This window comes from Canis lupus, chromosome 6 (assembly GCF_003254725.2).
Source record: "Canis lupus dingo isolate Sandy chromosome 6, ASM325472v2, whole genome shotgun sequence".
NCBI classification, from domain to species: domain Eukaryota; kingdom Metazoa; phylum Chordata; class Mammalia; order Carnivora; family Canidae; genus Canis; species Canis lupus.
This window is the reverse complement of record NC_064248.1, coordinates 62,581,160-62,608,167: the sequence shown is the minus strand read 5'-3', so window position 1 is coordinate 62,608,167 and position 27,008 is coordinate 62,581,160. Positions and strand designations below refer to the sequence as shown.

Sequence of the window (27,008 nt, the reverse complement as noted above, 5' to 3'; positions counted from 1 at the left end):
TTCTTGCCTTTTTTGCACCATACCAACTCTCTGTCATACTCCTTTAAGCCTTCCTTCCTTACCACTCCACCCTAGTCACAACCTTCATTCCAAACTATTATATATATATTTTAAAGATTTTATTTATTTATTTATTTATTTATTTATTTATTTAATAATAATAAATTAACAGAGAGAGAGAGCACAAGCAGGAGGAGGGGAAGAGCAGAGAGAGAAGCGGATTCTCCACTGAGCAGGGAGCCTGCCGCAATTCTTGGGACTAGATTCCAGAACCCTGGGATCATGACCTGAGCCTAAATCAAGAGTTGGATGTTTAACTGAGCCATAAAGCATATATATTCTGTTATATAGCATTTATTTCTCTCTCCATCCAGATTACAAAAAAACCCACAAATTCATGCTGAAAAGTCAATCTACAATTAGAAATGCACACACATAAAGTTTTGCATTACCTTCAACCCCAACACAGGATGGGTGGATAGGGGTGGGGGCTACTTAATATTCCTGATATAACTTTTCAGTGTTTCTTTAAAAAAACTGACATCATACACTACAGTTTTTTAACTCACTTTTCCTCTTATCAATATATTTACCTCCTCATATCCCTGAGAAAAAGGATTCAAATTCAAGTACTTTATTTGTAAAGTACAGAAGTACTAGCAAGAAGTAAGAAAATTCAGGGGAAAATTCAAGAATTATCAAGCCTGCTACTACCATGGGCAACTGGTGCTTAACCTCAGGAGAAAACTGTGGGAAACAATGTTATAGCACCTATTTCCAAAGTCTTCACTTCTACCTCTCATTTCTTTTTCTCCTCTTCCTTTACTTTGTTCATGAGAAAATGTAGGCATGAAACCATAAAGTAATAATTACTGGTACACTGAATATACAACTTTTCAGCTGTAACCAGGCTAGATGTAAATGAGTGAATAAAGCAAAATCAGACTTATATAAAGAATATATTTTTCTCTTCAACTCCTTGTGATTCCATTCTTTCAGCTAAGAGAAAAGCAATTACTATTTCAAAGGACAGACTTGCTAACAGTTGGTGTAGGACTATCCTAGCATCTTCACCCCTTACAAAAACAAGTCTGTGATAGGAATTAATTAAACCACCATTTATATAAAAAATGTTTGTAAACGTTTTTGTTTTCTTTATTTTTATGAAAATACACTCACTTTGTAAGGAAAAGTACATAGCTATAACATACATCTATATTTAGATTTGGCTACTGTCAAAGAATTAAAAAATGGAAAAAGAAAAGGCAAATGTATGATCATCTTTACCTGCAAAAGGAGATTTCAACATGAGACTCTCCTCTACCATTATACCTTCTTGTGTCTTATATCCAAGCCTTTGCTTGTACTGCTGCACGAACTCTGAGGAATGGATGGGCTCTACAGGATTCATTTCATTTGACTGTGTGGTCTGAACATTGCCTCTGTGTTCTGAAGAGCACAGCAAGTCTTCAGTGTACTGTTCTGCTTTCATTAGGTCACTACCAGATAATACTCTCAAACTAACACCAGGAAACTTCAGAACAGGAGGGTCTGCCTCACCAAAAGTCAAGGCATTTGATAGGCCAAAGTCTTCGTCCTCAGGAATGGGGTTGTACCATATTTCTCCTTCATCATCTGCATCATTTTCCTCATTGAAGTCTAAAGAACAGTTTCTTGATAATGAAGAATTTGTAGCATTACACACCACATATGTACAGCATTCTTCAGATGACTTGAAAAAAGGTTGTGATAGCTGATGTTTAGGTGAGACAGATAAGTGATTTATGTCTTGGCATTTCTTATTTTCTTCTTCCAAATTAAAAGATCGCAGAGTACTCTGATATAGCCAGTTGCGTTTCTTTGACACAGTGATGCTATTAAGTGGTTTATGACTTCTGAATCCAATATTGTCCTTCAGATCTTCAAGTTCTCTTCTCTTCACTGAAGACGCATAGACATTTTCAAATAAATCTGTTTCAACGGAAAAAAAAAAGAAAGAAGAATGTAATGATGTAATGCCTAACATACACAACAGACAGGTAACTGGAAATCAGTTATTAAAATACGATTTTTAAAAAGATGAAAAGTAGTATTACTTATATTTGGAGACTAAAATGAAACAAGAAAAATTTTGGCTTTTTCACCAAAAAATAATTTCTACTATTTAGACTATTAGCATAAGTGACATAAGAACTCTAAGAAAAAGAATAAACAAATTCTGAGATTGCCTTTCAAACATGACAGGGCTAACAAAGACTCACCCTAGGCAAAACATACTTTATAAAACACAAAGAATGCTTTGTACACAATATGCCTTTAACTAATATTTTTAATAATTTCCAACTCACTACTAAGAGGACCAGAGTCTTTAGAAAACATAAGTAATATTTCTACTTTTTCACACAAAGATTAACTTTGAGTAAATCTTTAAAAACAAATGTGGCTTACTTATTACTAAATGCTTTCCTGATTACTGAAATTTCAACATATCTGTTTCCTAATCATACAGTTATGCAGTGTTTAAGTTTTAAATATCTAGGCAAAAATACAAATACAAATCCCTTAAGAAGGCTCTAGATTAGAACCAGGTATCTTGTCTCATGGTAAATACAACCAGCTATGATTACTGGCCAGACACAAACTTAAGGAGCACGAAGAGAAGAATGAACAAAATAGTTCCTACCCTTAAGGTACTTGATCAAATACTTGATATGTGTTTGTGTTAATATGTGATAAGACTCTAAAAATGTATACGTAACATCAATTCCATATAAAGAGGAAAATTTTGCACATCCAAAGAATTGTATAAAGCAGGCTTCGATGACAGTCAATAAGCTAAATATAAACCGGAATACTAATTCACTAGACATAGAAACCACATTAACAAAACCACATTTCAAAAAATTTAAGATCATGCCAGGTTTATAAATTTTAGAATTATAGTCTGTGCTACTTTAACTGCATATATAGTTGATTCATTTTAGTGTTACAGCAAATAAAATATGACAGCCCAATAACAGAGTGATAAAAACACATTAAACTATGAGGAGCTTAATAACAACGAAAAAATTACATTCATGCGTAACCAAGGCTTTCAGTAACCTCCCTCTACTTAACAAAAATTCCTTTAAAAATGTAAAAAAATTTAATATTAAATTAAAAAAAAATACTAAATTTTACCCAAGCAAGCAATTAAATTTTAAAAATTAATTTTAAAAAACCCTCAAAAGCGCACCTGGGTTGCTCAGTGGTTGAGCATCTGCCTTTGGCTCAAGTAGTGATCCCGGGGTCCTGGGATCAAGTTCTACATCAGGCTCCCTGCAGGAAGCCTGCTTCTCCCTCTGCCTATGCCTCTGCCTCTCTCTGTGTCTCTCATGAATAAATAAATAAAACCTTTATAAAAAAAATTTTTTTTAAATCCTCACACATAAATGGGGTTTCAAGTTCAATTAGTTCCAGAGGCAGGAATAGACTAGGAATCAAAAGAGAAGGAAACTCCCATGAATGCCTATTATGCATTTATTTATGGAGTTCCTATTGTGTATTAGCAATGAGATAAAGCAGTAAGAAAGCTCTTAACTTCATTTAACCTCCACAAAAATGCTAAGACAGGTATGATTATTTCCATAAGCCAGAAAAAAATGAGGAATGTGGTCAAGGTGCTAGCTGTAGTATTCAAATTTAAGGTAGTCTAACCCTACAATCAATGCTCTTAACTCGTCTTCCCTATACATGCCCACCCACCAAAAGCAGGGAAGTAGGCAACCCTTTCAGAACATGGTGACAATAACGTAGTTAACCTTACTGGGTGGTTGCTGGTAAGAATTAAGTGAGATAATGTTGGAAATATTTTGAAAACTATATGGTACTGCTCGGAAAAGTCAAGTAACCTGCCCGAGATCATCTAGTTGGTAAATAGGAAAAGCAGCACTCAAAATAAACTCTTCTGACTCCAAAGTCTGTAGCAGTATATCTGGGCTACTACTAAGAGATACTCTCCAAGATTTAACATGCAATCATGTAACAGCCATTCAATAAATATTTTAAGTTGATTTAGCTTAATGAAAAATGTGAAGATTCGAGAGTCTTTCTTTGGTTCTGTCTCTTTTAAAATCAAAGAAATTAGGAACTGGAGGGGGATCCGTGGGTGGCTCAGCAGTTTAGCACCTGCCTCTGGCCCAGGGCATGATCTTGGGAGTCCTGGGATCAAGTCCCACATCAGGCTCCCTGTATGGAGCCGGCTTCTCCCTCTGCCTGTGTCTTTGCCTCTCTCTCTGTGTGTCTCTCATGAATAAATAAATAAAATCTCTTAAAAAAAAAAAAAAGAAATTAGGAACTGGAAATGAACACATACTCAGGAATCACTGTGGTTTCTGGGTTTTTAGTGGCCATGTCTTTTTGCCACGTGTACTAAATCTATTTCACATTTAAGCCCAAATCCTATATTATTTAATAGCATTTCAGACATTTACAAGATATTATTTGTAGTTTTTATGTAATTATAAATTTGAAGCCAAAGGTATAAAATTAAGTATACAATTCACAACGGCTAGAAGTTACATCTTATTTTTTTCTCAGATATCTCTCAAAAGATCCAAAATTTTATATAGATAAATTATTTTGAGTCCTATTTTTTTTGACATACACTTTTTTTTGAGATACATTTTAATTAAAATAAACATGCTTCTACTTGTACTGCATTCCAAGGAACCACAATGACAAAAACAAAGCTACTAGCATCCCATATTTAAGCAAATTGATAGATCCATTAATGTAAGTATTTAATGTATAATATTAAAAGGTATAATTACATGAAATACAATGCAACTATTTTTCATGAAATTACAAACTACAATAACTTAAAATCAAAGTCTGATTTTAAGTCTGATTGCTATTGCTGAATAATTCAAAATACTACATGCTGAAGTTGAAATTTAGAGATAAATAGGTACATTATTTTGATTTCTAATAAGGTCCAAATTTATTCATTTATTAAAGCTGAATATAAGCAATGCATTTAGGGTACTAAATTTTACTTGAGCAATTATTTATAAAGAATTTTAAACACTTCATTTTTATCTCCATTAACTACAGGGATGCATATGAATGCTAATTACGCAGAAATGGAGAGCTATTTGTAATCTTCCATTTATTCCTTTTTATGCAAAACTTAATGTTAAACACTACTGCCATAAATTTAAATTACCTTTAACTTCTGTTAGTTTTACCTACAGCTACATTCATACACACACACACACACACACACACACAGAAAGAAGATACAAGTCAAAAAGATACCAAAATAAGTATGCAAAATTGCAAGGCAAAAACGTCTATTCCCTTACAATAATACATGTTATGGTATAATTAATTAAATGACTAATTAAAATCAGTTTACTTTGAAAATCTGTTAGAGAACGCAGAAGTGGCAATTACGTTTTTCACTCAGAAAAATATTTTACATAGTACTGAACTACTCAAGCCAAATGTGTGTTTTTAACTATTATTTTATAATAAATAAAAATTACTATTACTAAACATTTAACTAGTGCTCTGGCTTAAAACTATCAGCAAACTTTCTGAGAAATTACGTATTTAACCCTCCCTGAAAATGTACCTATATACATCTTTTCATCATTTACAAGAGTCCTACTGCAGAAATAAACTATTGTTTTTGCTTACTGCTCCTTAAAAAATCCCAAATAAAAGTATTCTTACAAATACTCTATTAAAGTTTAAATAAATACAAACAGTCCTGCTTAAAGTGAAACTTGGCAGCCCAGATGAAATGACTAGAATAAATTTAATAAGCCTTAGGTTTATGCATGAGTGATTTATTTATATATACACACACACACACACACACACATATACACATTATATACATATATATATATATATATGCCTTTCTCTTTTCCAGATAAATCTAAATGGGAAAATAGGTACAATGAAAAAGGAAGTTATTTTTCTATCTTTATGTTTCCTCTCTTGTGACTAGCAACAAAAGCCTTAAGAAAAAAAGCTGTGTGCTAGCTTTTGGACAGTAGAGAAGAATCCCTGAGACTCTTTTCAGTTCTACCACAGTAAGGAGGAAGAACAAGACAAAGATGCAAGAAAGAAGAGTAGAATAAATAAGTGCCCCTAAAGGGGTGTGTTCTAGCTCAATTCCCAGTGTTCTTTCCCAGTGTTCCTTTCAATTCCAGTGTACTCAGCTTCTGATCATTTCACTCTCCATCCAGAATCCTAATGATCTGGGCAAAGTAGTATTCCCACAAAGCCAGCTTGCCTTTCTCTTGATAATGCTAACTAAGCACCAAGCATGGATCACTTCTCGGCCTTTTGGCTAAGATCAAGTGTAGCACCAAGCATGGTACCAAATGGATTATCTTTTACTATCCTCACAGCAGCCTGAGGACTAAGGCTATGCAGTGCTGAGTAACCTGTTCAAAGTCACAAGCCCGGTAAGTGGTGGGGCTGATCAGAAACCCACAGGCCTTGTTCTGTTAACCAGAATACTATGTGGTCTCTTCTCTGGCAGATTCCAAAATCTCAAGTTTATTGGTGCAAGATGAGACCAATATAGAGGGAATTGCTTAAACTTGTCATGTGTAAGTAAGTAGTAAGTATAAATGTATACATAATAAAACTGAAGCAGAAAGAGCTCAACTGTTTTGTTCTAATAGGGATTAGTTTAAGTATCAAGTATCAGAATAAAGTAGAATGCTTTGCCAAAACTTTAACAAATAAATGATGGGGTACTGGGAACTCTAGAACCTAACTACTCAAAGTATGTACCAAATAGTAGCAGCTACGCTGGGAGTTTGTTAAAATGCAAATTCTCAGGTCTCACCCCCATACCTATAAATCCGTATTTTAACAAGATTTTCAGGGAATTCGTATGCACATTAAGTTTGAAAAGCACTGTTTAATAACCCTGCTTTGAGTGGCAATGGTCTAGAAAATAGCCTTAGAAATTCTCAAAAAATAAACTCCACTTAGAAATGTAGGACTTTCAAATCAACACACTATTTTCTGCTGAATTTGTAATTCTCAGAGTTTTCCTGCCACCAGCAACTCCAATGTTCTATGGCGCTCTTCCAAAAAAAAAAAAAAACAACAAAAGTAACTGGGCTCACTTCTAGGGCCACAATGGTATAATTTTTCAGAGGGGGATTTAAAACTAGAAGACAGTGGTCCTGGACTTAAGTCCTGGACTTAAGTGACTCAGTCAGTTAAGCGTCTGCGTTTGGCCCAGGTCACCATCCAGGGGTCGTAGGATCCAGCCCAACATCAGGCTCCTCAGCAGGGAGTCTGGTTCTCCCTCTGTCTCTCCTGCTTGTGCACACGTGTGCATGTTCTCTCACTCACTCAAATAAATAAAACCTTAAAAATAAATAAATAGGGATGCCTGGGTGGCTCAGCAGTTAAGCGTCTGCCTTTGGCTTAGGGCGTGATCCTGGAGTCTAGGGATGAGTCCCACATCGGGTTCTCTGCATGGAGCCTGCTTCTCCCTCTGCCTGTGTCTCTGCCTCCCTCTCTCTCTGTATCTCTCATGAATAAACAAATAAAATCTTTTTAAAATAAATAAATAAATACAACTAGAAGACAGTAAAAAATTATTTGCATATTGCTACTAATCTTGAAGAGGACTAATGCATAAAAAAGTTTGTTGGAAAAAATACATAAAGATAAATCAGAGCTACAAATACTTGAGAAAAGAGAAGAAATAGGTGGGACTCCGCATTAGAAATGTCAACCTCACTTTAAGGTATAATGCACAGATTATGCCAGTTAATTAATTAATACTATAAAGAATTGCCTAAAATTTTTAGACAAAATATTAACAAGTTACATGCCCTAAATTTTCCTTTCACAGATAGTACAGCAGCAAAAGTAGAGTCAAAATAGGCTAATTATTTTTTTAAAGCTATAAAAGGCTGAAATAGCTAAACCTAGTGCTTTTAAATTTATTTCTAAGTACTATATGCTAATTAAACTTATTTATAAAGACTTACAATCAACTATAGTTGGCAAATACCTTCGTAATCTTAAGGCTTGCAGAAACTTGACAATATTACCATGTGTAATGACTTTAGATTTCTTAAATAATCATCTCAATTAAGAACAAATTGGCCAATCTGTGAACACTACATACCCAATGTACCAAATCTTTAGCATTGATATACTATCTAAAGTTTTTAGAAGTTCCTAACAGAAGCCAGAAATCAAAATATAAAATCGTTTTGGGGGGAGCCTGGGTGGCTCACTCGGTTGGGCTTCTGCCTTCTGCTCCAGTCATTAACCCGAGGTACTGGGATCAAACCCTTTGTCAGGCTCCCTGCTCAGCGAGGAGTCTGCTTCTCCCTCTCCCTCTGCCCCTCCTCTTGCTGTGCTCTCACTCTCTCTCTCTCAAATACATAAATAAAATCTTTAAAAACAAAAAAGAGGGATGCCTGGGTGGCTCAGCAGTTGAGCATCCACCTTTGGCTCAGGGCATGATCCTGGAGTCCCAGGATGGAGTCCCATATTGGACTCCCTGCATCGAGCCTGCTTCTCCCTCCGCCTGTGTCTCTGCCTCTGTGTGTCTCTCATGAATAAATAAATAAAAATCTTCAAAATCAAAACAAAAAAACAAAAAAGAAAAGCATTTTAGCTTCCACTTGTTACATAGTATCAAAACTTCCAAAATACTTAAGTATTTATTAGGTAGATTAGGTATCTCTAGTCCATTATACAGTTATTCTACATTACAAATTCTATAACCTTATCTTGAAACAAAAAATCCTTACAAATAATACTGTATAGAAAAGTGTGATATTAACCTTCTAGTCTATTTAACATCTTTATACAATCTAGAATGTATTTGTATTTCATTTGGATTGCCCAATTAATTTTTTAGAAAACATAATCAAAAAATAAAATTGGGAAAAGATGTAAAAAGAAAAAAAAATGAAGAAGAAGAAGAAGAAGTAGAATCTAAGTAACTTCAATCCGAACTAGAGTTAACATTTAGGGGCACATGGGTGGTTCAGTCAGTTAAGCATCTGCCTTTGGCTCAGGTCAGGATCTCAGGGTCCTGGGATAGTGCCTGCATTGGGCTCTCTGCTCAGCAGAGAGGCTGCTTCTCCCCCACCCCTTCCCTCTGCTCGTGCTTTCTCCCATTCTTTGAAATAAGTAAAATCTAAAAAAAAAAAAAAAAAGTTAACATTTAAGGGTAAAGTTTTAAAATAGATATATTGATTTAAAAATTGTCTTAAAAACCTTTGAGATCTCATCTCTGCAACTTTGAGGTAGCTACCTACCCCTCTAAACCTTGTTGAAATTCCATTCTTCTCTTCAATCCACACATTAGACCTCTAAAGAACTTTAACATCTGTTTGATGTTAAATAAATATGGGTTTTGGAGTCATAATAGAGACCGGAGTCTGAATCCCTATAATAGTTTGAGTCCATATAGTAGTATATACAAACCATATACTAATTTGAGTGACCTTAGGCAAACTACTTAACCCGTTCCTTTTGTTGTTGTTAAATGACAGATGTCATACCTGGAGGTGGGGGATGGGGGTGTTAATATGAGAACCATGCAAAGTATCCAGAATAGTTTTAATAAGTTAAACTAATGTTCATGAAAAATAATTAAGAAACAAGATTAACTCTCCAAATCTATACTAGATATGTAAACATTACACAAAATTTTATATTTCCTTAAAGACTTGAAAGGAAATAATATCTGATTAATAACAGTAAGGAACATCTGAGAAAGTTGTTTAAACCATAAATTATCCAAGCTTTTGCTTAGATTTCTTGTAAAATATCTAAAATACTACCACATAATAATTCTAATGTTTTAATTTCTTTTAAGGTTACTTCCACTTAGTTTCTCAACGAAAAAAAAAAATCAATGAATTCATTCTTAAGCCTTACTACATTTATTACTACTTTTAAAATCCTTGAATGTTTATTATTCTATAACTGGGGGCCTTAAAATAAAAGCCATCAGATGATAAATGTTTAACCTTTGCAACAAAAGAGTAAAAAACATTTGACTAAAGTTTTATGGAGATTTTTGTTACAGCTGAAATCTAACGATTTTACAAGAGTTAAATGAACCAAGATCATGGGAAATAAAGATATAGTGGCAATGAAATATAATGATTACAAATACTTTACTCCTGCAAATGCATATTTTAATATGAATTTAGCATAAAGTACATTTCTTTACAAAAAAAATTACATCCTGTTATCCTTTTATTCAAATGAAATGGAATAAATTTGAGGAAAAAATTTGACAGGTGTGGGTTAGTGATTTAGACTCAAAAAAACTTGTCAAGTTTGTATACGCTTTAAATGAATCATTTGATTTGCCTTCACCCTGTGATTAGTTTTGTGAACTTTGTTTCTCTCCACTATTTTGTATTGGTTAAACAAAGTTAATGTGTATAAACCCAGTCCTGGAGGATTTGTAATTCTTACCAGAGAAAATGCCAAGTACTCTGAACGCTTTTATATTTCACCATCTAATACGTTTTAAACAATTAATGACATGTAAATCTTTATGTTCACTAAAAGTCCTTGTATTTAAGATTGTAATTCAAGGGATCATATTATTTTGGACTCAGTTTGAAGGTATTATACTTCTTTCACGAAAGAATTTTTACTATTTACAACATAATTAAAAGATTTCTAGAATTGGTAACCTAAACCCTCAGTGAAAATTTAAAAATCACAGACATACAAAGTGAGGAGCAAAATCTTATAAGGAAAAATAGAGTTAAGTTTACAAATGACTTTAAATGTCTGCACTTTCTTAGAAGTACATCAGACATCTTTTTTTGATTAAAATAATAGTGCTCTTGGTTTTCCACAATAAAGAGATTACTCACTTTGTTAGGAGTTTTTTGTGGGAGGGAGAAGGGAGGAAAGGTGAAGAGGAGAAGTAGGCGAGATCCTACGTGTCTAAAAAGAAATTTTAGGGGCAGCCCGGGTGGCTCAGCGGTTTAGCGCCACCTTCGGCCCAGGACATGATCCTGGAGACCCGGGATCGAGTCCCACGACGGGCTCCCTGCATGGAGCCTGCTTCTCCCTCTGCCTGTGTCTCTGTCCCTCTCTCTCTCTCTGTGTCTCATGAATAAAATCTTCAAAAAAATAGAAAAAAATTTTAGTTGTAATTTTTTGGGGGGACGGGGGTGTTGGTTTGGAGGTTTGGTTGTGTGTGTCTCTGCGCTGTGTGCACGCGCTCCTGGAAGAGAAAACACACACACACACACACACACACAAACGTGTAATGAGTAAAATGACAGTTTATGAAGCCCGTAAAGTCTACCTTGGATCCAATTCAAATTCACAAACTCCACAAAGTCTACGGATTTGCCTAGAGCCACAAAGAATAAAAATCAAGGCAGCACCGCCCAACTCTACTAAAAGCATGTGGTGAACTTAACCTTTTTTCAGTGTTGTGCTGAGCAGTAGGCACTCTCGTTCTTAAAAAAAACAAAAACAAAAACAAAAAACCCCAAGTTCCTCATGCCACTGTCTTAAATTAAAAAAAAAGAAGAAGAAAAAAAGAAAAAGCAAAGCGAGTGAAAGCATTATACTGGTGCATTCAGCTGACACTTACTTTGGCCCTGGCACGTACCTGTCTGAAAAAAAAAAAAAGAGAAAAGAAAAAAGAAAAAAAAAAAAGAAGAAAAAAGAAAAACCATACCTATTCCTCGCTCTTTAGACACAAGCCCGGCGGGGGAAACGTGAAGCCTCAGAGCGTTACTAGCACTCGGCAAAGCGTCCTACCTGTTAGCGTCACCCCTGGGTCCGCGGGCACGGAGAGCACCGGGCGCTCCCGCATTCCCAACGGGCCCAGATTCGGAGAGGCGGCCTGCGCCGCGGCGACTTTGGGGGGCGCCCCGCGGGAGCGCCCCCTCATGCCCAGGGACAGCAGGCGTCCTTTGTACATCCACTTCTGCAGCTTCTTGACGGTCACCGCGGGAGGCCTGACGAGGGGGAGCCCCTCCCGGCCGCCGCGCGCCCCCGCGGGCCCCCTGCAGGCGCTTCCCGAGGGGCGCCCCGGGTCCCCGGGGCCGGGAGCCCGGGCGCCGCCGCCGCCGTCCATCCCGCCTCCACGTGGCGGGGGCTCGCCCAGGGCTCGGCGCGCGCCGCACCTGACGCAGCTGTCGCTCGGCCACCGCGCCAAGGGAGGCGGCTCGGCGCCCGCCCGGAGGCTCTCGAGGCTCCTGCTGCGGGCCGGCCGCATCCGAGGAGTCCGCGGGCGGCCTCCCCCCGACGCCCTCGGAGGCGGCCGGGGCGGGGACACCTGCCGCCAAGGGCGGCCCCCGCCTCCCCGCCGCCGCGCTCTCCCCGGGCGGCCGCGGTCCGCCCAAGCCCCGCCGCCCCGCCGCGCGCCGGAGTCAGGGGGCAGGTCGTGCATGGCCTGGATCAGCAGATAATAGGCCTCTCGCAACTGGGTCCGCAGCCTGCCCGTCTCCGGGCGGCCGCCCTCCGCCCCCGGGGAGGGGCCCGCGGCCGCGGGGGGCGGGGGCCGCCGCTCCGCCTCCGCCCCCTGAGGCGCGGGCGCCGACCGCCGGCCGCCGGGCAGGTTCTCGTCGCGGTCGGCGTCGTCCCCGCTGCCCTCGGGGCCCGGCGGGGCGTGCGGGCGGGCGCGACGGAGCCCGCGGCCCGAGGAGGCGGCCTCCTTCCCGCCGCGCCGGCGAGGCCCGAGCGCTCCCCGCGCCCCGGGGCCCCACGCGGGCGGCGGCGGCTGCGGCGGCGGCGGCGGCTCCAGGCTCGGCCGGGCCCCGCGGGCGTGCTCGCCTGAGGGGGCGGCCGGGGCGCCGCCGGCGTCGCCCGCCCGGAGCCCGAGCCCCCCGGCGGCGCGGGGGCTCCGGCGGCCCCGGAGCCTGGACAGCGTCCTCCTCAGAGGGTCCGCCATCCCCGCCGCCTCAACAGCCGGGCTCGCCCCCGCTGCGGGAGGAGGACGGAGCCCGGTGCGGGAAAAGCCTGCGCTGGCGGCGGCGGCGGCGGCGGCGGCGGCGCCCCATGACCGGCGCTGGCCCTCGCGGGCTCCTCACATACTTGGCATAACTCTGCCGCGGGAGGGGGGGCGGAGGGCGGCGGCGCCGCACGGCGCATGCTCCGGAGCCTCGGGCCGCGACGGGACGCGCGCGCGGCGGGAAGGAGGGCCCGGGAGCTGGGGGCGACCCCGGGGCGCGCGGCTGCGGTTAGGCCGCGGAGGGAGGCCGAGCAGTGAGCGGGAGGTGGGTCTGGGCTGCGAGGCTGCGGAGCTCTGGAGAAAGGGGGAGGCCCCTCCTGGCTGCCCCCCCACCCCGCACCTGCGGCCGCCGCTGCACGAGGCGTGTCTAACCGGACGCGCCCCTGCTGCAGGGAAAACAAAGAGCGTGTTTTTGACGGACGCGGTGCGAGTACAGGTGTAGCTCACTTAGTGCACGAACGTTCCTACTCATTTGAACGGCGCGGGGAGCTAGCTACCTGTTTAAAGGGAATTTGGGGCGGTTAGGAAGAAGCCTTTTGCCCCAAAGATCACCACTGCGTCTCTCTTCTGTTTTTCTTTTTTCTTTCTTTCTTTCTTTCTTTTTACATGAATGCACGCTCACACAGAAATCTGACTCTTCGACCAAAACTTGTAAAACGGAGCCACCAGCGCCCGCATCACCCACCCCGCTAGCACTTCATTTTAATGAAAACTGGGTTGAAATTGGGAAACTGTCATTTGGAAATAGCAGCTCTATCTCAAAAACATTAAATCCCATATTCTGGGTAACAGTTGCGCAAAGTACCTCGAGTTGCCGCAGGTGAATGGACCTGTGCCTGATTGGTAAGAAGCAGCGTTGCTGTCATCTCTGATTTCAGTGACATTCTTTTTAGGATTTAATTTATTTGAGCAGGAGGCAGAGTGAGGGAGAAGCCGACTTCCCAGTGAGCCTGGAGCACCCCCGCCCCTGCCTGGCAGGGCTCCATCCCGGGACCCTGAACTCATGACCTGAGTGCAAGCCTCTGCAAGCCAGATGCCCCCAGTTACATTTTTTTTTCAATGTTTACATCTTAGAAAGGGCCTTTGAGTAGCTCATGAATGTACTCCTAACTCCCAGCACAGTAGTCGCACAAAATAAGAATTCAAGAAATATTTGTTGAACAAAGGACTGCTTGCATAACTAAAAGAATTTAGTCCTGGGGCACCTGGTTGGCTCAGTCCTTAGAGCCTGCAACTCTTGACCTCTGGGTAATGTGTTCCAGCCCCTCACACCCCACCTAGGACAGAGGTTACTTTTAAAAAAGAGAGATAAGTTTCCTCCCCTCCTTCCGCCACCAGTTGAAGGCTCCAATCTCTAAATGTGCTTTGATATATACTTTCCTTAGTACCTAGTCCCTGCCTCCTGGAATAATTTTACCCGTATCTCTATTTGCAGAAATCTTACCTATCCTTTAAGACCCCACTGATCCACCCTCTTCCAGAAGTCATCTCTGATATTCTAGATGGACAAGATCTCTCATTCTTCCAAATTCCAGGAGTACTTTATTCATATCCACTCATAGAGTATTTATTGGTTTTTGTTTTCTACAAAGCATGCCTTATCTCTCCTACAAGAAAATTCATAAATTCCTTAAGGGCAGAGACTATAATTGACTTCTTTATTCTCCACAGAGTATAAGTGTAGCATCTTATATATATACATGATGAATACATATTTTTGAATTAATGTCAGTTTTAATTTAAAGGAAACAAACGGCTTTAATTTCCAGTCTATTGCCTAACTCCACTGGACCATATTGTATTAGTGTTGTTGTATTTTTTTTTAATTAGTGTTGTTTTAAAATTCTTTTAGGTATGAGTAAGACAGTTCGTTAAATAATCCTAATCCTCATCTAGGAAAATACTGTGAAATCTTAAGCTATAATTTACGTCCATTGCTATTTATAGTCCTACAGAATTTTTTTCCATGGAGCAAAGGCTATTTAATGAATAATCAAGGCATACAGTTATGTCCCAGTAAAATAGTCCTACAGGAAATAACTGATAGAAAACCCGCCAATAATGGCGTCTATAAACACAATTCGATCTCTATCTTAGAAATTGTTTCCATTCCAACTCTTGGTTGCAAACTCTTTATTCTTTGTAAGTTAACAGTTGTTAAGTATACCATAAATTGCATATATGTGTAAAAATGAATACAAAAATATAATCGTAAAGATCGAGATAGAACTTCATCTTTAATTCAACTTATCTTGTTGATTTCAGGAGTTATAAATACATCGGCCAAAGTCAAATACTATACACTGTTCTGCCCATTACTCAGAACTAAGTCTGAATACACCTGAGCTTAATGCCACTTTGAAGCTGAAAATGTCCTATCACATAAATTCACAATTTTTAAAAAGATTTTATTTATTTATTCATGAGAGAGAGGCAGAGACATAGGCAGAGGGAGAAGCAGGCCCCCTGCGGGGAGCCTGGTGCAGGACTCCATCCCAGGACCTTAGGATCATGACCCCAGCCAAAGGCAGATGCTCAACCACTGAGCCACCCAGCCGTCCCCAAATTCACGGGTTTTTAAGAAGTGTTTTAAAGGGTCATAACAGAAATTAATAAAGCAGTCAAGGTGTATGTCACTAAATAATGAGCTTAAAAATGCAAATCCCACTTCACTGTATGTGTATTATACTTCGATAAAAAGTTTATGAAAACAACTCTACAAAGACAGTACCCACAGAAATTACATTATACATATTATAATTAAGATAGGGACAAGATATGGACATAAGTTATACTTTGTAAAAAAATTTTGTGTGTGTTAACAGTTTTGCCCCATTCCTTCAGTTATCCCAATTTTCATATATTTCTAATCAAGAGATTCCTATGAAAATGAAGGGGTGGGGATACATTTTTCACTGTTTGTACTTGTTTCCCACTGACTTGGAAATCATTTTGATGCCCTGTGAATTAACTATGTCGGCCGTCACAAAAGATGAAACAACTATGGGATAATAGGGCTCCAGTAAGGCAGGGAGCCAAACTTGGGATGGGGTAGTACTGACTCAGTCTGGGAGAAGGGGTGGGAAGCAGGGCAGGTTGAAACAGAGGACTAAGTTTAACAGTAATACAAGGCAAATGTCTAGGTATGTTATGGTTATTTTCTAAGTAATTTAGAGTGCATTTCTGTCTCACTGCTGTTCAGTCTTCCATTATAGTCTTAGTGGAACCAAAGACAAGTTTAACTCTGGCATTTGCCCAGTTCTCTCTCTCTAAACTGCCTTCTAGGGATCTTCCCGTGTAGACCTGACTGGTCTCTGCCATGCTGCTCCATCAATATTGAGTAAAAAAAGTGTTTGAGCCCAAAACTGACCACTGCCACTGCCCTGAGAATCAAAGATGGCATGTCCTCCATACAGCATTTTTTACTGTTAGGTTTTTTTTTTCTGTAATTAACAATATCTGACAATTAGTCATGTTCCTTACCTTGCCCCCTACCTTTAACCAAAAGGAATAAAAAGGAGGCTTTTGCCAAATACATGTGTATTTTCTAACGTCTTAGAATATTGACTATTTCAGACTTTCTTACTGTATATTTAGGATATGTGGAGTAACTTTCTCAAAGTCGCCATAATAAGTGAAGAGGAATTCAGACCTCATCTGTCTGATTCCAAAACCACTGGAGTCCAAGCCCTTGGACACTTCCCTGCAAATTAGAATATACATGTGTTATAATAGTACTTGCACTGACTTGAACCTTTGTTTTCATAAATTATTTAGTTGGTCACCTTTCAGAAGAGTTTAATATTTTATGAGCTTGTGTGAATGTGGTAGAACATTGGAAAGCTGCTTGTTGAATATTTGAATGCTTTTCTCTGCAGTCCTCTTCAAGTGTTAGAACAAAATCCTGTAGTATATTTCCCTTTAACTGCAAATATTAGGCCACAATGTGCAACTGAATTCTGTAAAGGTGGTCTAATTTTAAAAGTAGGACAAACTACAATTAAATACTTTAAAGGCAAAATATGTGCATCCTTAAAACCACAGACGCTCTTCAGATAAGCCTCTTTTTGAAGTGAACTGATGATATAGCCTGTCCCTCCTAAATCATTTGTATCTCAGTGTAACTCCTAGTTGATGGACAGAAATAGCTTTTTAAAAAAAAAAAGAAAAGAAAAGAAAAAGAAAAAAAGCTGTTAATCTGGGATGCTTGGATGGCTCAGCAATTTAGCACATGCCTTTGGCCCAGGGCGTGATCCTAGAGTCCCAGGATTGAGTTCCACGTCAGGCTCCCTGCATGGAGCCTGCTTCTCCCGTGCCTGTGTCTCTGCCTCTCTCTCTATGTGTCTCTCATGGATGAATAAATAAAATCTTAAAAAAAAAAGCTGTTAATCTAACAAAAAGAATTGGTGCAATGCCAACATTTTTCATTCTGATGAAATACTGGATCTAATAATGGAGCTCAACAAAAATCACAAGTGGCTACTCACATCACAAAGAGAGAGAGGCAGCCTGACATTACATGGCCTCTGGTCGAGTACACAACACCACCTATGTGGTATTCTTACCAGAAATGAACCTGAGTTTGATCAGCCTCAAGATCTGATTACCAATTTTTAGGAATTGCAGAGAACACAGGAGCACGTTAACACCATGGGGATACAATTATAAAATCCAGACTATGGGAAACTACAGGCTAGAGGATTCATTTTCTTCAATCTACTAACCAGTTGCACTATATGGACTTTTTTTTTTTTAATAGGAATCTAACTTTCAAAATGGATCTTGGCAACTATTTAAAGCAACGTAACTTTGAGGGTAGCCAAATGGTTTATATTGCAGTGATAGCAAAAGAATATTGACATCTAGCTCTAAGAACTGTAATTCAAATCCAAATCTGAAGTGGTATAATAGGAATTATTTGAAGTCAGAACTAGTTCAAATCCTAATCGTGGTCAGTCATATACCCTAAAACTTCTGATCATGGTGAGTGAGCTCTTGTTCATCTTTGCTAATTCCAGGTAGTTATTCCTCCTTCTTCCTGAAAATCCACAAGTCTCTTAACATACACAACATTGAACTATACCACCTGCCATCTCTGCTTTTTGTCACCATCTGCCAACTTCTCCTTCATTCATTCTAGCATCTGTCTCACTATCTCTGCCATTTTTCGTCATCACTATTGGTGATTTCATTATTTACAAAAAGGATCCAATACCCTGGCCTGTTGCTTTTTTTTTTTAAACTTCTCTAATAATCTTGTCCTCTATCCACTTCAGCCACCCAGTCTGAGTCATACATTAGACTTTGTCATAACCAATACCTGCAAACTCTCCAGACACCACTTCTTATTTCTAGCTCACTCCCTCCAGCGCCCAGGCTCCAACAGTATTTTAATCTCACCATCCCTCCAGTCAATCGCTCCTCTTCTGTCCCTTCTCCCAGTTTAGAATGCATGGTCCCTGTATAACCACTCCCCTGCATACTTCCTCATCTCTCTTGTCCTCTCTTCCATCATCCTGCTCACTTGGCAAAACGTCAACCCTCGTTACAACTAACTTTCCCGTGTACTTTGCACTGATACTTGGATGATTTATGTTCCTGGAGAAAAACATTATAAACTTCCAATGATCCCTCAGTGCTGCCAAATGACCACTAAATATTCTTAGTCCATTCATTCCCATCTCTTTCTCAGCTTTTTGACACTACTCTCCCCTCCTCACTGTCAGTTTTAACTTTTCCTTTTGTTACACTGCAGTAACAAAAACATTCAGGAGAGAACTGCCTCATCTTCCCACCACCAGATCTTCCATCTTCCAGCTGGCATTGTTTGCACTCCGATACTCCACCTTGGGTCCCCTTATGACGGATGAGGTGCTGCCCCTGTGCCTAACTGAGGTCAACTCCATCCTCCTATCTCTCTCCTCTGCTTCCTCCTCTCATTGCCTCCAGTCACACTGGGTTCCTTGTTCCTCCAACACCCCAAACACTCTTGTCTCTGAGCCTTTGCATTTGCTGTTCCGTCTGTGTGACTTCCTCCCTCCCTCCATTTAAGTCAAATGTTACCTGCTCAGAGAGCCCTTCCCTGGCTTTACCTAAATAATAATAATAAATAAAATAATACCTCTGGCACTTACTATTCATTCATTTTGCTTTATTTTTTCATTGTACTTATCACTATTTAATGTTACATTAGATGTCTATCGATTTATGTGATACCACCACCATCCCTAAATGCCATAACCCCGCTTTTTACAAAACTTATTTATTCTTGAGAGACACACAGAGAGAGGCAGAAACATAGGCAGAGGGAGAAGCAGGCTCCCTGTGAGAAGACTGATGAGACCATAACTCCACTTTGTAGAGTATTTCTGGCATGTGTAGATGTCTCATATATATTCGTTGAGTGAGTATGTGATTTTATGTGCCCAAGAAGAGCAAGTTAACATGTTTCCATTTTCTCCATGATAAAACTGATTGCTATTGTTCCATGAGGTGTTAAGAGGATTACAAGAGGTAACATAGATGAACCTTGAATACATAATGCTAAGTGAAAGAAGTCAAAAAGGCCACATAATGTACAATTCCATTTATATGAACTGTCCAGAAGAAGCAAATCAATAGAGTCAGAGGGTAGATTAGGGGTTGCTGGAGCTGGGAGAAGGGGGGGAATGCGAAGTGATTGCTAAAGGGTGTTATTTTCTTGTTAGGATGATGAGAATGTTCTTGAATTAGATTGTGGTGATGTTTGCACAAGCTTGTAAATATACTAGAAACCACTGAAGTGTGCACTTAAAATGGTGCATTTCATGGTAAGCAAAATATATCTCCATTTTTTAAACAAAGGAGCATGATTTCCCTGTCCTTTTAACTATACTCTTAGCTAATATTCACGGAAGATGTCAATTCAAAAGAAAATGTTTTAAGGGAAATTTTAAGAGAAGGTTGTCGATGTGAATAAGAACAACTTGAAATGTGTTTTATTGGGTATTTGCTATCAGAAATGCTTTCACATACCAAATCCCAGGGTGTTTTTTTTTTTTATGACAATGTTATTTTTTTAAGATTCTTATTTATTTATTAGAGCATGTGAGAGAAAGCGATAGAGAGAGAGAAAAGAGAGAGTGTGTGCACAGGAGCAGGGGCAGAGGGAGAGGGAGAAGCAGACTCTGCATTGAGCAGCGAGCCCAATGCAAGGCTCGATATCAGGAGCCTGAGATCATGACCTGAGTCATAGGCAGATGCTTAAGCGATTAAGCCACCCAAGTAGCCTGAAATCCCAATTTTTTCATAGAGCTTTCAATTCTGTATATTCAACAACTAGATACCAATGACTTCTTACTTAAAGTTTACTTTTCTCTATCAGCTACCAAATGGGTTCAAATCTAGACTTAAAAGTTAAAGAAACAGCCTCACCCTCTCACTACCACCAAGAAAACAAAAACAAAAACATTTTCAGCATTTAGAAATAACTTCCTTTCATCCCCTACTGGAAACTCGGTTCTTTCATATAAACAAAATGAAAGAGCATTACTTATAGGCAAGAAGCTACTGAGAAAAACCATAATTACACCAAAAGAGATAAGTAAGTAAACACATATTTAGCCTTTTGTATTCTTTTACTGGAGGATTTTCGCTAAGGCACAGGATAAGGAGATACATATTACTTAACATTTTGGAATAGAAGGGAACCAATTTAGGGGGAAAACAGATCAAAAACTGCCTAATAATGTCTCATCAGATTAAAAATCATCTTTCCGGGGCGCCTGGGTGGCTCAGTGGTTGGGTGTCTGCCTTCGACTTAGGGTGTGATCCAGGTCTGGGGAGGGACCCACATTGGGCTCTCTGCAAAGAGCCCACTTCTCCCTCTGCCTATGTCTCTGCTTCTCTCTCTGTGTCTCTCATGAATAGATAAAATCTTTAAAAACTAAATAAATAACCAAAATCATCTTCCGATTATTCAGTTATACATAAAGAGGAAACTTCAGGTAAGCACTTATTTATTTAACTATTTCAGGTAATCTGAAAGTATCCTAGACTCTTTTTATTATACAAAACCAATTATTTTCCTCCCGAGTTCATTTTCATAGCAGCACATGTGACTATTAATATCTACATGGTTTTACTTTAGAAAAATCTCAATTTCGTTTCAGTTTCTAATTTATTTTTTTTTAAGGTTTTATTTATTTATTCATGAGAGACACACAGAGAGAGTAAGAGGCTGAGACAGGCAAAGGAACTAGCAGGCTCCCTGCGGGGAGCTTCATGCAGGACTTGATCCCAGGATCCTGACCTGAGCCAAAGGCAGATGCTCAACCATGGAGCCACACAGGCATCCCAGTTTCTTATTTAAATTGTGGTAATGTATCAGTTATGACACATACAGGAAAGGGGAGCATAGTATCTGCAAGGAAAGAAATGTCCATTCGGTTAGAAATGGTGGATTCTAAGAAATACATTTCAATAATTACATATGGTGTCATGGACCGAATAGTTGTGTCTTCCCAAATTTTATATGCTGGGCCCTCAATGTGATAGGTATCTGGAGGGAGGGCCTTTGGGAGGTAATAAGGTGGTGAGAGAGGAACCCTGGTCTGATGGGATTAGTGTCCTTAGGAGAAGAGAGACCAGACAGCTTGATTCCTCTCTGACAGGTAGACCCAAGGAAAGTCCATATGAGCAGCCTTAGTCCATTTGGGCTGCTACCACAGAAATACCATAGCCCAGGTAGCTTATAAACAATGAACATTTGTTTCTTACAGTTCTAGAGGCTGGGAAGTCTAAGATCAAGGTACCAACAGATTTGGTATCTGGTGAGAGCCCACTTCCTAGTTCATACAGGGCTGGCTTTTCTTCATATCCTCACATGGTGGAAGGGGGAAGGAAGATCTCTGGAGTCTCTTTTATAAGAGCTCTGTTTCCATTCTGCCAAAGGCCCTGCCTCCAAATAGCATCCAAATACATTGGACATTAAGATTTAACATATGGGGGATCCCTGGGTGGCTCAGCAGTGTAGCGCCTGCCTTTGGCCCAGGGCGTAATCCTGGGGTCCCGGGATCAAGTCCTGCATCTGGCTCCTTGCATGGAGCCTGCTTCTCCCTCTGCCTGTGTCTCTGCCTCTCACTCTCTCTCTCTCTGTGTCTCTCATGAATAAATGAATAAAATCTTAAAAAAAAAAAGAATTGTAGGAAAATTAATTTCTGTTGGTAAAGTCACCTAGTCTATTGTATTTTGTCACAGCAGCCTAAGCAAATGAAAACAAGTAGGTTCTTTTAGAATAGAAGAATTTTTAAAGTAACGTGTTTTGGGGGTGCCAGAATGGCTCAGTGGTTTGAGTGGCCAACTCTTAGTTTCTGCTCAGGTCATAATCTCAAGTCCTGGGATGGAGCCCCACATCAGGCTCTGAGCTCAGTGTCCCCACTGCTTATGGATTCTCTCTCTCCTCCCTCTGCCCCTCACATAGCTCTCTCTCTCTCTCTCTCTCTCTCTCTCTCTCTCTCAAATAAATAAATAAATCTTTTTTTTTTTTATAAATTTTTATTTATTTATGATAGTCACAGAGAGAGAAAGAGAGGCAGAGACACAGGCAGAGAGAAGCAGGCTCCATGCACCGGGAGCCCGACGTGGGAATCGATCCTAGGTCTCCAGGATCGCGCCCTAGGCCAAAGGCAGGCGCCAAACCGCTGCGCCACCCAGGGATCCCAATAAATCTTTTTAAAAATAAATAAAGCAGGGCAGCCCAGATGGCTCAGCGGTTTAGTGCCTCCTTCAGCCCAGGTTGTGGTCCTAGAAACTCAGGATCGAGTCCCAAGTCCGGCTCCCTGGATGGAGCCTGCTTCTTCCTCTGCCTGTGTTGTATCTCTGCCTCTCTCTCTACCTGTGTCTTTCACGAATAAATAAATAAAATATTTAAAAAAATAAAGTAACATGTTTTCAAAGGGTTAAAGATATGTAAATTAAGTTAGTACAAGACTTAGCTTTATATATTTGTGGTAAGACTGATAAATCATACTGTGAAGTTAGGATAATTTCTTCACTCTAAAAATCCAGAATAAGCAAAATCATCATTTTCTGTTGATTCATGTAAGAGGAAGCATGGTCACAGTTTTCCTGGATGCACCTATACATGCAACTAAGAACAGCTTGAAAGCTGCTTTGCTGAGCAGTCACTATCAGAAATGCTTTCTATATTACATCCTAGTTTTTTAATAGAGCCCCCAATTCTATACATTCAACCAATAAATATAAGTGGCTTCTTAATTAAGATAAAAACCTACAGAGTCATTATCAATAATGTGATAGTCAATGAAGGGCTAGTACCCTATGAAAACTTAGTAATTCTTTTGAAAAAACTAAAGAGGAGTTTCATGTAAAGACATTTTGACGTCATCCATTGACAGCAGGGTCCAAACTTCAAGCCCACCAGGATGAGGCAGGCTCTGCCAATGAGTAGCCCAGTCCAGGTATAGTAACCAAAGAACCATGGCTGCTTATTTAAAGGGAACTGTTTTCTCAGCTCAAGGAATGAAGAATGACAAAGAACCACTGCCTCATCCTTGTCTCCTAGTCTTTCTTTTAACCCTTTGGCTACAGAAGTGAGTTTCACATATAAAAAAAAAATACTATAGGGCTCCCTGGGTGACTCAGCGGTTTAATGCCGCCTTCAGCCCAGGGCGTGATCCTGGAGCCCCAGGATCCAGTCCCAGGTCGGGCTCCCTGCATGGAGCCTGCTTCTCCTTCTGCCTCTCTCTCTCTCTCTCTCTCTCTCTCTCTCTCTCTCTCTCCCTCTGTGTCTCTCATGAATAAATAAATCTTTAAAAAATAAAATAAAAATAAAAAATAAAATAAAATAAATAAATAAATACTATAGGGGCTAACTCTGGGTGGGCCACCCAAATACATGTACTGGTTGCCAGCTTATCTCCTCTCACCTTCAGGGAATACTACACAAAACTTTCTAGAAGGAAGAGAAGCTTCATACCATAATTTAAAATAATCAGTTTTCAGCCGCATGACAAAATGGGTCAATGTCTATTGTAATGATGAAACTCCCTTTTTTTTGCCTTCTTTTTTATCATTATAATCTCAGTATCAGCATGAGCCTCATGACTTTTATGAATAGTGAGGTGCTTTTACTTTACCTCCTTAGGCTGATTCTCACCAAAAGTCTTTGGAAGGAGGTAGAACAGAGATCCTTATAACCACATTCAGATGAGTAGCTGAGACCCAAAAGGCGGGAAGCCATTGAATCATGATTATGCAAGCCTGAGGAGGATCTAACCTCAGTTTTCCAAATTTCAAATACAAATCTCTTCACTTTTATTTTTTTTAAGATTTTATTAATTAATTAATTAATTAATTAATTTAAGGGAGAGAGGGTGATAAAGAGAGCTTGCACGAGTGGTGGGAGGAGCAGAGGGAGAGGGACAAGCCAACTTCATGCTGAGTGTGGAGCCTGACATGGGGGTCAATCCCACAATTCTGAGATCATGACCTGAGGGCAAATCAAGAGTTGGAGGCTTGACCAACTGAGCTACCCAGGCACCGCAAATCTCTTTTTATTTATTTATTTATTTATTTATTTATTTATTTATTTATTTATTTAGAGATTTTATTTGTTTATTCATGAGAGACACACAGAAAGAGACAGAGACACAGGCAGAGGGAGAAGCAGGTTCCATGCAGGGAGCCCAATGTGGGACTCGATCCCAGGACTCCGGGATCATGCCCTGTGCTGAAGTCAGATACCCAAGCACTGAGCCACCCGGGTGTCCCATCCCTTCACTTTTAAAAGCATTTTTAAAAATCTGATGAAAGAGACTCTTCCTTTAAAATCATAAATAACTTAGAAAATATAGAAAAACAAAGACTACTAAGAAAAGAAACTCATGTAACCACCTCCCCACTCCCAAACACACATATCTACATTTTAACATGAAGGAGAGTTACTGCTAGGAAGTCATGTTTTTCAATATTTCAACAACCTCATTAGAAGTATTAAAATAGTATGCTGGTCATACAGAACAATTATCTTAGAGTGTGGTGTTTTATTATAAACATTGACATTGTACTTGCTAGTATATTTGATCTAACATGTCCAAGGAAGGAAAAAATAAAAACTTATTTTACAACAAGAATTTTAAATGACCCAAGAAAGAATGCCATTTCTACCAGGATCTCTGTGAAATTACTTTGAGGGGAAAATCTTTTTCTTTAAATGCAGGAGAAATTCACCTATCTGAAAACTTTTTTTTTTTTTTTTAACTATGCACACTAGTCACCAACCTCATAATTATATACCCAAAGATTGTTCAAATAAAAAGGGAACAAAGCTCCTCAGCAAAGTTCAATGCATATGTCAAGACTGCCTGGAGGTGTAATAAGTTTTATGTCTCTGTTTATCCCAGGAGTAAATTAAATAAATGCATATTTAATATATGAATCACAGTTGTATTTGGCCTACATAATATAGACAGAGAGAAACAAAAGAATCCTTTCTCAGATAAAATATATTAATGAAAAATGGACATATTCCCATAGATCTAGGTAGTTTGCTGTAGAATGCAGTTATGAGAAGTACAATAAAATATCTGCAAAGCAAAAAGTCAAACCATGGTGGTGGATAAAATGTTCACTCTATCTCTTAATTATAGACCATGGACAGGATGCATACAACACCTCTTTAAGGACTCTGAAAACTAAGCAGTAGCAGATGGATTGGGCAGATCAGAGTTCAAAGGACCACCAAACTGATCCAGTATTCCATGACCTGAATGCAGTGCAGCTTCACATTTGGAAATGGCCCTGGGGCCCCAAAAGGGAGAGTTTCAGGAGAAGCCCTCTAGTCTCTCATGGAGGTAGAAGGGAACTCCTAATTTTCAAAGCAAGTGCAGAAATCCCTAGGACTTTTTCTTCTCTCTGTTCTCTTGTGCTCTACCTCCTAAACACTCCTGTGGTGATGACATAGAGATCTAAAGAAGAAAAACCTTTCCCTGGTGGAGTTGTGGCCTCAAAGAGGATGGGACAGACCCCATTGCATGTTTCCTCTCTCCATCCTTTTCTTTTTTTTTTTTAATTTTTATTTATTTATGATAGTCACAGAGAGAGAGAGAGAGAGGCAGAGACACAGGCAGAGGGAGAAGCAGGCTCCATGCACCGGGAGCCTGATGTGGGATTTGATCCCGGGTCTCCAGGATCACGCCCTGGGCCAAAGGCAGGCGCCAAACCGCTGTGCCACCCAGGGATCCCTCTCCATCCTTTTCAAAGGTGCTTAACCTGAATGCAATCACAGTAACAGTAGTGTGCAGAAGAGAGAAGTTACAGAAACCTCAGTTTAGTAGCCCAACAACCAAAACAGTCAGATCACAACATAAAAGATTCTAAGAGATTGTGCCATGGACAAGATGCTTGTGTCTCCTCAAAATTCACATGCTGAAATATAATATAATATATAATATAACCCCCATTATGATGGCATCAGGAGGTGGGGGCTTTGAGAAGTGATGAACTCATGAGGCTGGAACCCACATGAATGGGATGAATGCCCTTATAAAAGAGACCCCAGGTATCTCCCTCACCCCTTCCATATTAGGATACACAGTGAGAAGATGGCTATTTAGGAACCAGGAAGTTGCTCTTTATGAGATACCAAACAGTTGGTGCCTTGGTCTTGGACTTCTCAGGCTTCAGAACTGTGATAAATAAACTTTGAAAAATAATGTTTGTTGTATAAGCCATCCAGTCTATCAGTCTGTGGTATTCTTACTATAGCAGCCTGAGTAGACTAAGACAGAATTTTTATGTATGCCTGGGCTCACCACTGAGCTATGCATGTATGGATCTTATCTTAATCAATGTACTGAAGACTTGAGAATTGAACTAATAGATACACCACCACCCAGATCCCAAAGTGACCATGAGACAACTCATATGTGGGACAGATATGAACTGTGCTATAAGTTTGGAAGAGCTGAGCTGATCTTGGCAGCACAGCCCAACTAAGGTGGGTTGAAACCTGCAGCCTTAA

At 40.0% G+C, this 27,008-nt stretch overlaps 1 protein-coding gene across 1 annotated transcript in view; it reads right to left on the bottom strand.

Moving 5' to 3' along the window:
• The window catches only part of SYDE2 (synapse defective Rho GTPase homolog 2), a 47,915-nt gene extending 35,475 nt beyond the window's left edge, over positions 1–12,440 (bottom strand). The window contains exons 1-2 of the mRNA XM_025417787.3: positions 11,791–12,440; positions 1,288–1,971 (exon numbers count right to left, since the gene is read on the bottom strand). Of these exons, the coding sequence (XP_025273572.3) occupies positions 1,288–1,971; positions 11,791–12,424 (1,318 nt within the window). The 5' untranslated portion in view covers positions 12,425–12,440. The remainder of the gene's footprint in view (positions 1–1,287; positions 1,972–11,790) is intronic.
• Positions 12,441–27,008: the final 14,568 nt, after the last annotated feature.